The sequence below is a fragment of the Lonchura striata genome, chromosome 6 (assembly GCF_046129695.1).
Source record: "Lonchura striata isolate bLonStr1 chromosome 6, bLonStr1.mat, whole genome shotgun sequence".
Taxonomy (NCBI): domain Eukaryota; kingdom Metazoa; phylum Chordata; class Aves; order Passeriformes; family Estrildidae; genus Lonchura; species Lonchura striata.
The window spans coordinates 40,359,688-40,375,459 of NC_134608.1; the positions used below are offsets into that span (position 1 = coordinate 40,359,688).

A 15,772-nucleotide genomic window follows, 5' to 3' on the forward strand; every position below is an offset into this window, starting at 1 on the left:
GTTAGGGGGAGAGGAAAAAATAAAGAGGCAAATGGGAGAAACATTTAAGTGTCAAATCTAAAACCCAAGGGGATCCATTCCAGAAGCAGCTGAGCACCACCACCACAACCTGCCAGGTCACACTAGGAATAAATAGGTAGGCTTGGCTCCCTCCTTGGTTTCTCATCACACTCAAAGGGAAGAGCTCCACTGAAGGCAAGGCATAGCTGACTCCAGAAACAGGAGAAGCAAGTGTGACAGCAGCACTCTGTGTTTCAGATGAGAACCTAGGCTGGAAGATTTATAGTAGGAGCTGAATCAGGTTAACTGCAAGGGATGAGAAGTCCTATAAAGCATGACTAGTTACCACCACAAGTCAGTGAAGCAAGTGAAGCTACCAAAGCACTGGAATCTCAACAGAATTCCTGGCTCATGGGACTTCAGAAGGGAGGTGAAAAGATGTGCAGAAGAGCAAGGGAGAGAAAAGTTATTGTATGTGTAGGTCCAGTGGGTTGTAGAATGAAAATGCAAATAGTATTGTTTAACATGGAGCAGGCAGCAAAAGCATTGTCCCCTCAGGTTAATCACTGTCTCATGTGGCATGAGACAGCTTAAGTTCTGCTTCTTGAAGTAGAAATAATCCAGAGGCAGGATGCAGGTGGCCCAAAGGCCCTATTGCCAGAAGATCAGGCTGTGTTGCAGCTCTAACAGTTCTTAGCAGAGTGGTATCAGAAATGGGATGTCACAGGTATAATGGTCAATGGTTGGACAGTCTGGGTATGAGGCAGGAATGTTCTGTTTGCTCCTTTCTCTGTGGTGCCGTAGCTCTGGAGTCAGCCACTCACGACTTGGGCACTTTGGTGTAGTCTTCACTGTGTATATTCTTGCAAAGCGAAATGGACAGTATCATCCCCAGCAGCTGGAATAAGTATGAAGAATGGGAAAAAATCAGCAACCAGACAGATAAGGTGTGAAGAACGGGTGATACAGGGTAGCAGAATACAGTGAACATCTTTCACTGACACCATACAGGTGAAAAGAGTTAGTCTGCAATGCAAGGCAAATGCAATAACTGAAGTGACAAAAAAACTGGGCTTCATAAAGATGTGACTTCATCTGGAAACTACGTTATGGGCTTTTTAAAGCAACAAATGGGATTTCACTACAGTGGGATTTTTGCTTGCCTCAGTATTCTGGTAACAGAATTGCCAGAAGTCAGATACAGCAGGCAGAACCACAATTAGACAAGGCTTTCTTTGATTTTTAATCCAATCAACAAAAGCCACAGTTCAGGCAGACACAACCAAGAGTTAGAACTGCACTACCATTAAACCAGGTGTCTATTACTTGAGAAAACAGCTTTGTCTTTTAAAAAGACTCCATGATAAGACATAATAGGTTTATGTCAGGAAATTACTTACCTCTATAACAGCAACACCAGTGCAAACCCCAAGAATGATACCAAGGTTATCCTTCAGCCACTCCTCTACACCATCCATGCATCCCTACAGAGAAAACACAGCCACAAAGAAAAGAAGTATGGATCTAAATACCTAAAAACCTGAAAATCCATAACATATTTTTGCATGTAGGAATTATCCCAGTTACATGCTATACCATGTTCAGTGGAAACTTTTGCAGAAAAGGGCAGGATCCCTGTCACCCTGTTCCCCCTTGCCCCAGATTCCACAGGTAAATCAAGCAAGAAGTGTTCTAAATTTTCAGGGATCAAAAACAAGGCAGCCTCAGTGGAAGTTTCACGGGGCCCAGACATACCCACTCACCTGCTCATGAACAGGCCAGTCAGCAGATGTTGCAGTGCCGTTGAGAGGGTCTTCCAGATTACAGAAACCTCTTCCTTCCACTAAGTCCTTAGATCTATTGGAGCAGGAGCATGGATACTCAGTATTGCTCTTGTTTCTAAGAATCTCATTATTTTCCCATTGCTTCGCTCCAGTCCAGCCACAGCAGGCAATCTAATTAATAATGGGAGAGAGATTATTACAGCCTTACACTTTGCACTGGCAAGATAACACATGAATGTAAGAAGGTAGAAGTGCTCAGGAGCTTGAAGGACTCAGTGCTTCAAGCACTGTTGCAGTCCTGAGCTTGAAGTGCTTAGGACTGCAACAACAGTCAGGCCATAGAGTTTGCATGGATTAGCTGCACTAAACACCACCCTGGTTATTTATGTATAGAGCTGTCCAGAACACAGGGACATGATTCCCTACTGAAGAGCCACTTTGCTAGCAGAACAAGAGTTCAAGGGCCCCGGGGCAGCAGCAGCCACCACACGGTGGCATCCCCAAGCCGCCAAGCTCCAGCACATCACTACGCACCAGTGTCCACATGGGTGCAGTACGGACCAGCTGGAAAATGGGATAGGGAACATTTTCCATCCCAAGAAACATTTACATTCTTATAGAGCCACGTGATAAAACTGTATTTTCTGAAGGGAAAAGCACATTGGGAAGTCTAGCAAGGAGTAAGAGCCTAAACAAGGATCCCAGTGCTTGCTCAGTGGTACAGAGCAGAAAAGCTGTCTATGCCAAGGTAGATGTTTAGGGAAAATCCTTCTCTGCTAGGAAAAGAAAAATAATGTTTCAGCTATAATAAACATAAGATACAAACAGCTGAACGTCCACATCAGGACAAGCATTTGGTTTCCAGAACAGTGCTGTGAAGACATAGCCTCCAGAAGGAACTACACCTCCCTCACAAGAGGTTTGGACTTTAACTCCAGAGACAGGTTACAGAACCCCACCCTCTTTCAAACGCTAACTCCAGCGTGTGAGACAAAATAGACTCTTAACACTCGACTTCTCCATCTCTGCAAAACCTTTTTCTTCTGCTCCTACATAAAAGAAGGTCTTCAAGCAGTAGCCTCTCTCCACAGTAGAATCAGGCTTCTCTTGAGTTCACTACCAAGCAGTTGCAACTACAGTGAAAAAATATATATAAATCATTCTCCAAGGAGGAAAAATACTGCAGGGTCAGTGTTTTGCAGACCAAAAAACAGACAGAAGACAAATGCTGTTACTTGTACTTACTACACATCAGTCCCATGCTGGATGTGTATTTAACTACAACAGCCAGCCAGCTCTCAAGCTTGTGGCTTGGCAGTAAACAGCTGTCAGGACTCCAGTGTGCTTGAATACCCTCTATCTGTTCAAGTGCTGACCCTGATGCTAAAACAGAAACCAGGGGCAGTTGGATGGCTCCCAAGAATGCTGATACTTGCAGAAGAACCATCACAATAACCAAGCAACATGTGCCAAGTAGATAGGCAGGTGGTACTGCTGACTTGCCTGGCAGCGAACTAGGGACTTATTGCTACAAAAATCATGCGCAAAATGTTATATTAATATTCAGGAGGCCAAACAGACAAAGAGAAGTGTTGGAGTGCCATTTGATAGGCTGGATACATTAGGCCCACACAGCCAACACTAGCTAGTTCTAACACCCAGTATGCAGGAATAGTTCAGCATCTGACACAGAAGAGCAAAAAAGGCCATTTTCTAGTCTGCAGGCACCAAACCTCACAGGCCACTTTGAAGTTTGTGGATCAGCCAGATCAATGTGCAATAGTTGTTTCTCTGTCCTCAGCCTAGCTTTAAAAGTCAGCCTGCACTGACAAATAGCATCATCTCACCTGTGTCTGCACATAGTCCCACGCATCCTGCAAGTTCCTCTTCTCTTCATCCGAAGGATCATAATTCTCAATCAGATCTACAACTATGTCGGACAACTCAACTTTCAACTGGCGAGAAAAAAAGAGGCAGGAGAGTTAGATTATCAATTCTTGTAGCCTTTTCTTTGGTGTTTCAGATACATATATAAAGCTACAGTCGCTCATAAAAGCTGACTGCAAATAGTTAACAAGTACAGGTAAGGCTGCTGCTGCTGCAACAGCCAAAGCACCAGCAAATCCTTGCCCCGGCTTCTAGGGGAAAGCTACAAACCAGATGATCAGTAAGGAACCAGACCAGGTATGGTCATCCTGCTAAGACACAAGGCTGAACAACTAACTGCCTGCTCCAGACAAGACAGATGTGCAAGATAAGTGCAAGCTGAAGGACAACACTGCCTGAAGGACTCACAGGTTGTGTTTCTAACTTCTAACATTCATTCTCTGCAGGCGAGACCCTGGTCCAGGATCTCTGCCACTGCAGTTCATCTCCACTGCTCAAGGAAGGTGTAAGCCACTCTGCTCATGAATGCAGATGGGTTTTCTGATACACAGCTGATGAAAACTTGCCTTTTTCACAAGGTGTTGATCTACCTCTCCCCAAACTCCCACAAGTGCTGTTTCTATATTAAGACAGGAAGTATTACAACTACCTAAACTGCTCATTAACAGTCTTATCACAAAGTTCAGGTGTATCAAATCATTTCCTCTTCCAGAGATATTTACAACACCTTTCAGTTTGATGAGAGGGGCAAGCTACCACCTGGCAGACTCCTTCACCTTCGTCCTCCCACCTCCTTCCGAAGCTCTTCTTAGCCAGTCTGTACATGAGGACTGCTAAGGACAGACCCAGATGCAAAAGAGATTGAAGAAAAGTGCCATTACACTGCCCGAGGGATAGGATAGAGTTACATTAGTCTAAGCACCAGGATGTTTTCATCCCACATATTATGCTTTTGACTGTGGTGCTACAGCATATTTCAAATCAGCGGAAATGGGTTTTCTCTTTTCTTCTACTATCAAGCATTTTCAATGACCATGGCAAATACCAGGACACTCAGCAAGAGGAAGCACTGCCTACTGTTGAGAGAAGCTTCTCTACATCAGCAACTCTTCTTCCTAGGAAAACTGCAGCTCAGTACACTGGGATCAGCTATGTCAGGCCAGATGGATGGCAGCTGCATGATCTTTCTTCTCATGATATCTATCTCTTCCCCTTTTAATTACTTCACTTCCCCTTTTCCTTCCCTTCAAATCAAGGCAACCTGACCTGGTTCTCACTAATGAGATTTGCCTTGGCTGCTGCCATAAGCCTTATCAGTTACTGAACCTCTGAGTTCCCACCCTGACCCCTTCTGCACACTGCTGTTCCACATGCAGAGGGAGGTAAGGAGAGCTGGGTTTGTTTTCCTGCCCTGGGCCCATCCAGCCCCTAAGTTATTGGGTCAGATAGAGCCTAGTGCCACTTCTGCAAGAATTCCAGGACCCCACCACAAGCAGACAGGACTTGAACTTGATGTCCCCAACCACAGCTACATAGGGAAGTTGTATGTCTGCTTTTAGTCTTACAAAAGAACAGGAAAGAAGTCCTGCAAACAGCTCTTGTTTCAAAAAGTGAAGCATTTCAAATTAAAGAAAAAAAAATCAGGTATTCCCAGGTGTTTTAGCAAACAATCTGAGAGAGGGGAAATATTATGCAAACAATGGCACAGTTCTGGAGCCACACAAGCAGCTTGCTTGTGGGTTTAACCCATAGAGAAGGCCAAAAGAAAACACAGGCATCTACAGCCGTTCACCCTTAAGCACCTGGCAGAGGAAAACCAAAAGAGCAACAAGCCAGAAAGGCACATGGAACATGGAGGCTTTCAACGTCCTAACCATCTCCACCCATTTAAAGCTATCAGGACTTAGCCCTGTGTGAGACACGAGTGCTTCAGGAAACGGCTACCCTTGCTTTCAGGGCTTCTTGTGCCTTCCCAGCACCAGCAAGCCCAGTGTCAGAAGGCACAATCCCACCACTTCAAAAGCAGGGGCACTTAGATCCTTAGATCCCAAAGCCACAGATCACTGCCAGAAAGCAGCAAGGCTATTAGTCTCCCACCACATGAGCTACTGAAGAGGGAGATGGGGAAAGCTGAATGCCAGAGGCAAAACCAGGTCTTTGATCACATAATGGATTGTGCAGGCTTCTTCCCCTATCAGACACTGCCAGTCATCTATCTTGTTCCCGTCAGATGCAAGCTAGATCCTTCCCTCAGCACTTATTAGCATCTAGCCTGCACACAAAAGCAGGCTCAAAAAACAGGAGGGAGCTCTCCTCTGCCTTGTCACTTCAGATTCTGAAACTCATGCATAGTCCATAGCCCCAGACAAGTCGCTGCATGCAATCACACAGGCCTGTTTGCTGCAAACAATAGCTAGCAAGAAGGGCTATTCCCAAAACACCCCCATTCTTCTTTACTCAAGGCACTTAGAGCCAAGCTGCACAGAATTGTGTGAACTAGGCCAAGAGAGAACTTGCCCAGGCTCTCACACGTTTAGGGGCTTGTGATCCACTAGATGTAGGTAAGTAGCAACATTCAGTTCACAAAGCAGAACATAATTTGCATCATTTGTGATGTTACTATGTTGCTGTCCATTAAAAAAACCCCACCCCACAGTTTCAGTCAACAACAAACGTAGGGAAACAAATCTTGCATCAGCATCCTCCCAGAAGTACTGGGCAATTCCAGTCTGAAGGGGCATTCCTCTAACAATGCCCATGGGAGAGGCAAAGCAGCAGCCTTCCTGTCAGAGGTTCAGCCTTTTACAGTCACACTAACTCTATTTCAGTATACTTTCATTTGTCAGTGTGGGGGAGGGTTTTGACACCAAAATGCAACAGACATGCCAACAATAACTTCAAGTGAATCCACAGAAATAAATACTTCAGTTACAAGTGAAGGAGTGAGTATCACCTTGCTACATTCTGGACCCAAAATCTTTTCCCTCTCTCTTGTTGTTCCCTGTTTTATATCTAACCAAGTTCCTGAAGTCAGAAAGAAATAAACACAAAGAACACAATAGATATCTGGGGACTGGCTGTGGAGCAGTTTCAGTGTGCCTCACTACGCTCCCAGCTGCCCTGGGATGACGTACAGCCAGTGAAGCAGAGCGACTTGCACAGTAGCACTGAAGCACAGCCCCAAACCACTGCGCTGGAGGTTGCAGCCAAGACCTTCCTCAAACAGTTTTCCTTAGTGCTCTAGGCAGGTACTTTGGAGGATCCCTGAAAAGAGAATGGCTCTAGAAGAGCTTTTCCATTAATTTTGTTCATTAGGGACTGAACAGGAGCATGTGTTCAAAGCCCAGCTTCCCTGACCATTCTCCCAGTCTCTAAAAGTGATGATCTCAGCCATGCCAGCTGCAACAGCTCTGCAAAACAACCCCCAGCACTTTTAAACTCTCCCTGGTCTGATGAGGTTTAAATGAAGAGCTACAGCTTAAAAGCTGGAGTTTCCTAGAGTAGATTGGCATCTGGAGGAGAAATGCTAACAGAGGTACAGAATTTCCTGGTGTGAAGTCACATTTCCCCATTGCAGGGGAATGCCCATCCCCACACCTCCGTATCTGCATTAGTCAGAGCTGTTTGTTGAGAATTATCTTTACACACCAGTTTTAGTCACTGTTTTAGTTTCTCCTTCAGCTTCTGCCAGCCCAGAGAGCAAGCTACAGTCACACCACATTTGGCAAGGAACCCAGACAACAGCTGCTCAGTCACCACAGTACAAAGCTTACATTTGTTATGCTGGTGGCAGGCACCTTCCCCCTGCCCCAAACTTCTCCACCAGGCCCCATCCATAACTTCCTCAACTGCTCTGCTTTCTGTAACCATCTAGCTAAGGAGCTAGCTTAAGAGAGGCAAGCACAGCCATACAAGTTACCCACAACTTGTACCAGAAGCCAATAGTGACCCCACAGCTATAACTTGTTTCCACTGCATAAATGTGGCTCCCATTTTAGCTCTCAAGTAGCTGAAGGCCTGATCAGGCATTTCCTTGGCCAGAGAACCTATACTCATGATGGATTGTTGCATTGCACTTAGGCAACTCAAAAACAGGTAGCTCCCTTTTACATTACAAAGCATGTTGGAGCTCTAGAAAACCCACTGTGAAACTGCCTTCCTGACAAAGGGATCCACTTCAAAACATTAAACCACTTGGCTTTAAACTCCAGCTGTAGAATAGTAATCATCAGATATTTGGGTTTGCTCCTGGGGAAAGAGGACAGCTCTTCCAAGAAGAGTTCTACTCCCAGATGCAGAAAGACTGAAAGGACAGAACAAGATGGCACAAGGAGGAAGACCAGTCAAAAAGGTTGGTAACTCCTCAAGGCACCAGGGATGGCAACATGGTAGTAATCACTGCTACTAGATGCTCAAATAGCTGTCTACAGCAGGATCGAGAGAAGGTGTGGTCTAGAGCATTTTAGGACTTTTTTTTTTTTCTTACTGTTTCCACTACCCGAAAATAAAACCTGCATACCAAATAAAGCTTCATAATTCTTGAGAAAGCAGCACTATTGAGGCAGACACAGAAAAATCAAACAGCAAAGCTATTGAGCTGGGGTAGAGGAAAGGAGAATCCTGTTATGCCTGCTAACAGGATAGCCCAATTTGGAAGAAATAGTTTCTAGGTATCACCCTTCTCCCAAGCCAAGACCAAGGAAAAGACGCACAGTAACAAAGACTTACCTTTTCTTTCTGGAAGTAGATGACCAGTGCAGCAGCAATCTGAGCTAAGAGGATTACCATCAGGCAGGTGAAGTACTGGAAACAAAAAACAATAGGTGATCACTGTCAGTCTTTAGAAACGTCTGTATAAAAAAATTAATAAAATTTCATATACAAGAGAAATCACAACATGAGCTAACACCTTTTTGCCTGCAGACAAACTCTGCTACCAGCAATGCTTTCCCAGGAAAAGGCTGGGACCAATGCCAGATCAGTGCACTTCAGGACTTCTCCCATTAGGCCAACAGAAAGCCTTCAGGAAGGAAAGGGTTTACATGCACTCTCTGCTTGTGTCATCTCAACTGGGACTCTCTCCCACATCCAACTCCATTCACAGACCATTCTGGCCTCAATCAATCAGCTGGACTCTGCCTACCTCAAAAACAGAAAACAAAGAGTCAATTTTGCAAACCTAACTTTTAATGTATTTTTTAATAAAAATAAATTACCCTTTAAAAACATGCTATTTAATTTGAGGACCTAAATTTAAGATTTACCAGCAAACTGTTGAGGTTGCCTTTAAATGGTGGCAGCTACTATTGCTAGACAAGGAGACGCTGCTAATACCAGGACACACAGTATGTGCCATACTGTGTTTCCAATACCTATGTGCTCTGAATAAGATGGAGTCATGTAGCAGGCTGAGGTGGATAGATCATGGCTAGAAAGCTTCCTATAGATGAACTGCTTGAAGAGAGTTCCTGACATACATTCCTAGTTGGATCTCTCAACTTTTGCACTTTCCACAGATGTGACGTAACAGGACACTGTCACTCTAACCCTTTTCTTTCACTGCCCTTGGAACTTGCTCTTCCACCACTGAGAGCACAGTACCAACTGAGAAGTCAGGGTGAGGGGGACAGGGTACATTTCTCAGCTGGTAGTCCTCAACCCACTGTGTGCAGAAAGTGCCAGTGACAGCCTTTCTCATTCACACTTCTGAGCTCATTGTCAGTAATGCCTAAGAAGCTCTGCTTCAGTCTGATGACTGCTGGAGAATTTAATGTGTACAAATTAAGAACTAGATCTAAGTGGACCTAGCAGAAATAACATCCCCAGGAGACCAAAACCCCATCTACAATCCAACAGATATTTTGCAGGAGATGTATTCAAGGTTGGCTCTAAAACAGGCATGAATACTCTCACCAGACCCAAGAGACATCGGATTTCATTGACAGCTCCAAGACAGCCCAGGAACCCCATCAGCATGGTAAGAGCCCCAACACCGATGAGGATGTATGCACCAGTCTTCAGGGAGGGAGATGACATCTCTGTAGGAGCCAGGAAAGGGAACAACATTAGTTACTGACAAAAAAATATGTCTGCCATCACCAATTATAGAAATGTCTCCATATCTAGTGATGATTGTCTGTCTGCTCCAAACAGGCTGCACAGTTGTATGCCTAACACGGTGACAGATAAATGCTTCTGTATGAGGAAAGTAGATGAAAGTAGACTTAAAAGCCATCCTGCAGGTCTCCAGAGTATGGAAGACTTAAGGTCACTTCAAACAGAAGAATTTTGTTTTAAGAAAGTTATCTCCTTACTGGAATTCTACTCCCTCATGAATGTACATCAAGTAACAGTAATATAAAAGATGATCTAATCTATAACTACTGTCTGTTTGCTTCAATTCCCTTTGCTATCTTCAGGGAAACTTTCTTCCAAGTCCTAAATCTCCTTTTTAGATAATGCTTCAAAGTGAAAAGGCTATTTCTTGTCGTAGCCATTCCTTTTCACTTATCCACTTGCAGTCAACACTGGGACAAACCAACTCTATGGACTGAAACATGCAACAAGCTACAGCTAGTGTTGAGTACAGATGATGCGACAGGTTACTTAGCAAATCTGGGTTGAATGGCTTGTGGCCAGGTTCTTACCACAGGCTGTTTCAGCACCTGTGCATGACACCCTGCAAACAGATGCTATTCCAGGATCAAAACAGATATAACACTCAAATTAGCTACTTTTACAAATCCTCCTAGATATCCCCTGCTATTGTTTCAAATGTCTGTGCTTTTGAATGCTCAAAGGTTTTTCAAGTTTAGGTCAGATTATTTCAGACATGCCCTCAGCATTTAGTACTGCAAGCAACAGAAGAAAATCTCTTACATTTGAGTTGGTCAGCTGACTATTTCTTGCATTACAGCACAAAATTTGAAGAGCTACTCTGTCTAGAAACAATAACTAGAAACCTCATTTATCACTAAGAGACATTCCTATATCTGCAAGCTACAGAATGTAGGGGAATTCTGGATGTCCAGTGATTAATGAAAATAACATTTTTAGAGCTCAGCATTTAGTTTCCTGATCTAAGGAAGTCTCAGGAGGCAAACTTCCTCTGAGCTCCTCCTGAAATATGTTAAAGGAGAATAATCAAGCCCAGACTGATACTCTCCCCCTCTAATATATACTTCCCCCTTCTGATACCTGGCACAAGCCACCAGCTTCCAAACTTTTTTCCCTAAAACATGCTGAACAGAAGAAAGCTCAGTTATCAAGAAGTGAAGCAGATCCACTTGCCACACAGGTCACTGCAGCCAGCTCTCCCTGGCTGGACATATGCCACAAACCCCAGGATCCTGCTTCCTCACCAGTCCTGTGACTCTTGCTGTGCAGGTTACACGCTGATACTGCAAAGCATTTACTGGAGCAGCAGCCTTACAGGAGTGGCCTTCACAAATCTACCCTATTCCCTCCCTCAAAATCAGCTCTGCTATCATGCAAGTCAGTGTTCAAGTGCCCAGGTTGCAGCACGTCCACAGTGCTGGAAAGCAGCTGCTTCGTCAAGTTCCCATTAGAAGAAGAAAAAGGTACTTCCAACTCAAAAGCCCCTTGGAGAATTGATAGTGTCAGGGGACAAGGTCAAGTTCCCATTAGAAGAAGAAAAAGGTAATTCAAACTCAAAAGCCCATTGGAGAATTGACAGTGTCAGGGGACAAGAGCTACACTCACAGTTCTCATCTGCAATAGTCTTGTCTTGCAGACGAAGGCTCTGAGAGCATTCAACTCCGGCTTGCTTGCCGTCACTCCGTGTTTTTCCCTGCGCTGGGCAGGCAGCCAAGCAAGTACAACAGGCTCCTTTGGCAGCAGCCGGGTGCCCTCCCTGATGCCTAGGTTACTAAAGCAGAGGGAAAGAGGGGCAAGGCATGGGAAAGGAAGTGAGGGGGCAGGGAGAGAGCTGATACTGGAAATCTCCAGGAAGCAAACTAAATTCTTAAATGCTCTGTTAGCAGAGATTCCGAGTACATGGGAAGAAACAGCTAAGTTCAGGGACTTCTCCCTCCACAAGTGGCAGTAACACCCTTCAACCTGAGGGAATCAGCTGCTGAGCCACTGGTACTAAGCACACCCCAGACTGTGAGGGGTACTGCAAACAGCCAGGCCATGATAGGCTCCATTTAGGCTGCATGCACTGCTTCTGCTCATGCCCCCACTTTATTAACCAACACCCCTTGCTGTGCTTCTTGATGTTCTAGTACTGCAGTAGCAAGCCAGATGCCACACAGCACAATAGCAGAGTAAGGAGCAGCATCTGCATGTGTGGTATTAGCAGGGGTATCTTCTCCATCCAGCACCTTTCCAATCAGGTCAGAGTGCTCAGCAGGACATGGGAGATAAAGCCCTTTGCAGAATCAGTGTAGCTGGGAACAGGGCTTATGAACACCATTAGTGTTCACTCCCCACATGCAGGCAGCCCTCCTGCACTGTCTGAAGCTGGTGCCCAACTCAGCAATTCTCAAGGTAGTGAAAACAAGTAACCAGAGCCACCAAGCAGAAAAGTTTGAAGTGTTTCTATGAAAGAGTTCAAAGGAAGCAGAGATTGTGAAAGAGCTGAGATACTCATTTGCTGAAAGCCCACTTACAGTCCTCTGAAGTCCAGATTCTGCTAAGCCAGCTCACTTTTTGGTTTTTGCAGAAAGCAGACCCTTGGTTAAGACTCAAGTCAAAGTTTGTGGCTGACTTTAGGGAAAGAAAGCTAAGCCCCTTGCACAAAACAGAACACTTCTGATGCCCATGGTAAGTCTCATCAAGCATAATCAAGAGGATGTTTTAGCAGTCAAAGCACTTCACACACCCTCCCCCCCACCAAGTCTGCGTCCTCTACTGCTTAGCAACAAACATATAATCTCCTTTCAATGTACATGAAGCAGCAATAAAACCAGGTACTTACTTTCTTTGGCATTTAAAACATTTAAATTGAAATAGATCATTACAGAAAGAAAGCAGTGAAGAACTCACAGCAAAACGGCATTAAGGCATTGGGGACCTTTGCACATTATGGTAATAAGGAAATTGTTGTGAAAACACAAAGCATGCAATGAAAACAGGATGAAATACTAGCCCCTGTGTTTAAGACGAAATATTTGGATTGTTGGTTGAAGAGGAGTAGTCTCATGCAGTCTGACCCTGGTGTTTCAATAAACAAGACTAAGGAATGCTGTGTCTCCAGGGCTGCTGCTTTTCACTGTGTCCCTGATAACAATCCCATCTTGCTAAACACCATGTTACTGCTCAGGCTACAGACCATAGCAAAAGTATGCTACGACAGACTGCACAGAAGTATTGCTGTTCCTAGACAACACCATGGTCAAACACAGTCCCAGAATAGAGCCAATTCAGAAACAGAGCCAATTTAGAAAAAGAAGGAAGATGAAATACAGTCTTACGTAGAACTGCAATGAAACTCGTTTTGTCGGCCAGAATCCATATTCCAAATCCCAGGATCACAGCACCCAGGATCTGAAAGAGCAAGAACAAAACATACATGGTTTTGTGTAAGTTATAAGCTTAGATAAATAAGAGGAGGCAGTCACTATTATCCATACTTCCAGTTTAATACAATCATTCCTTTGCTGTTCCCACCCATCTCCCCTATGGTACTCCTCCCAGAGTAAACAGGATTAGCACAACTCCAGGAAGAATGTCTCAGCCAACTGCACAGGAGCCCCAGGATCTGCTTGGCAACTTTTCACACAGTATTTTAATAGTACATAACATTGTATAGGAGGACATTCAAAACAGTTTGAGGAAGAGACATCCTGCTGCTAGAACATTGTTGTCAGAAGTGAAAGGTAAGTGCATTGCTTCTGTGAAGAACCAAGGAAAGACAAACACAGGATTTAAAATATTTTTTAAAATAAAGAAACCCAAGAAGCTTGGTCCCTACTTTCTGGCAGAACACCTGAGCCTCAGCAGAGTCAAGAGTTATGAAACATTAGCCATGGCCTCTGCCTTGCTCACCACACAGTCTTATGTAGGGCAAGGATTAGTAGAGCGATAGGTCCCTGTAGGACTCAGCTGAATCCAGACACTGAATTCAGTAGCCAAGAAATGCATACATTTCCCCATCTCACTTTGAAAGTTGGGGGGAAGCATGCTCTGTTTTAGCCTTCATGCATCAGCAAATCTTCAGGTTTGATAAGAAACTGAAACTTTTTCTGTTCAGCCAACTAAGACTGGAAAACACTTGTGCAAAGGTCCAAAATAGGCTTTGAAGAAACAAGGAGTGGACAAGAATTGCAAGTCAACTGCAAGCAGCTGTCCTCACATCAGCAGGATTTCAAGATAGGATGAAGTGAAATAAACAAACAGGGCCAAAGAGAGATTGCAATTCTGTGCTTCATTATATAACGTTTTAATACTTGGGAGACATGGAAAATGCCAAGCCACCAGCCAAAGCAAGCTGGCAGAGAGGGTTGTATGGACAGGCATTGGCTCCACACTTTGAAAGTTTACTAGGCTTCAGCTGCTCATACAAAGAAGCTTTTCTGAACAAAGATAAAGCCACAGTCTGAAATAAGCTGCTTGCAAGCTTTCCTGTCTTGGCAGAAGGTGCATCATGTAGTTAGCTCTGGGGACAGCATCAGAAAGTCATCAAGCAAGTTCCCCTCTACGAAGCATACTGACTCAGCTACAGAAAGCATGTAGCTGCTGTATCCCATAAAAAAAGAATTCCCCTTTGTCTAATGTCCCAACATGCTGCCCACAATCCTCAGTCTGCTGATCAAGCTAGAAAGGCCCACTGAACATGCAACAGCTGTGACACCTAAAAAATTCCTCTCAAACTTGGTAGTACCAAGAACTGTTGAACTGACAGTTTAAGGCAGTCTCGTATTTCAACTATAGTTTTAAAAAAACATTTGTTTTAGCAGATGCTAATTGGGCTGTATGTGACATCCCTTTTGGTTCACTGACCCTGATATGTCACCTAAGTTTTGCTGTTGCTGACAAAACACAGAAGGGCTGCTGAGCAGAGTTCCTGGGAAGTAATTTGTTATGAGGTGCTCAGATCATCCAAGGCCTGTTTTCACTCTGATCTTTGCTCCAGTCCACAACTTGTGCATTTGCCAGGAGCTGCTATGGAAAACACTACAAGGGGATGGCAGGGAGACAATAACTACAGGCAAGGCGAAAACACTGTCCCATTAACAAGAGTGTATTTACTTCTTAGCAGGATAATACCTCTGCTTAGCATCTTCAGGAGTTTGCATTGCATAGCAAGGCTGTTTCTGCAACTGGCTTGGCTTCAGACCTTCCATAGAAGGAATCACATCTGCTTTCCATGTAGTTTAATTCCTCTGTTCCACTGCTGTAAACTTCTGAAGTGGGGAACAGATGTCTCCCCTCCTCCCTGCGGGGTGGAGGTTTCACCCCAGTTTCAGCAAAATGTCCTTCTACACCTAAGCCAGAAGAATGCAGATCCCTCATTACAGGGTCAGCAGTTCCCCATAGAGAGGTAGTCAAGAGGGGTTTGGAAAATCTAAGCTGTGATGAAGCTGACTCATCTTGCTGGAAAGAGCAGCTGGGGGTTCCCAGCTTTCTTTCCTCAGCACTGCTTTCCTTCATGCTCAGATTGGGTGATGTAACACTGAACCTGGCACAAGGGTCAACAGAAAGGCTCTAAAACTCCAGGCTTTGCTTTAGGTAGCAGCCTTCTGCTGCACTTACTGAAGGATTAGAAGCAGGACAGTTATATATTCCACACAAATAGTTTCCAGAGACTATTAAACTTGTCTTGCAGAGCTGTCTTCCCTTTAAGGAGAAGCATGTGCTGCAGCACGTGCCTGCTAGCCAAGGAGGCAGACATGTTAAATTCTGATTAGGAAACTAAGATTATACTCCAATCTTATCTGGTATCTTTTCTAGCAATCAGTCCAAGTAACCTTCTTCCCTTCAACCAAAGCAGGTCAAACCCCTCCCTGAAGTAAAACTCCAAGACTGCAAAATACCACTAAGTCCCTGAACTACTTCAGCTGTAGCAAGCGACCTTCTCACAGGTCTTGAGCTGTAGAGAAATGCTATTTCAATGACTAATTTCTAAAAAGAGTCAC

The 15,772-nt window shown here is 44.4% G+C and overlaps 1 protein-coding gene across 1 annotated transcript in view; it reads right to left on the bottom strand.

Moving 5' to 3' along the window:
- Window positions 1–252: 252 nt before the first annotated feature.
- CD82 (CD82 molecule) overlaps window positions 253–15,772 on the bottom strand; it is a 37,454-nt gene continuing 21,934 nt past the window's right edge. The window contains exons 3-9 of the mRNA XM_021533228.2: window positions 13,109–13,181; window positions 9,585–9,709; window positions 8,400–8,474; window positions 3,632–3,739; window positions 1,764–1,955; window positions 1,401–1,484; window positions 253–898 (exon numbers count right to left, since the gene is read on the bottom strand). Of these exons, the coding sequence (XP_021388903.1) occupies window positions 821–898; window positions 1,401–1,484; window positions 1,764–1,955; window positions 3,632–3,739; window positions 8,400–8,474; window positions 9,585–9,709; window positions 13,109–13,181 (735 nt within the window). The 3' untranslated portion in view covers window positions 253–820. The remainder of the gene's footprint in view (window positions 899–1,400; window positions 1,485–1,763; window positions 1,956–3,631; window positions 3,740–8,399; window positions 8,475–9,584; window positions 9,710–13,108; window positions 13,182–15,772) is intronic.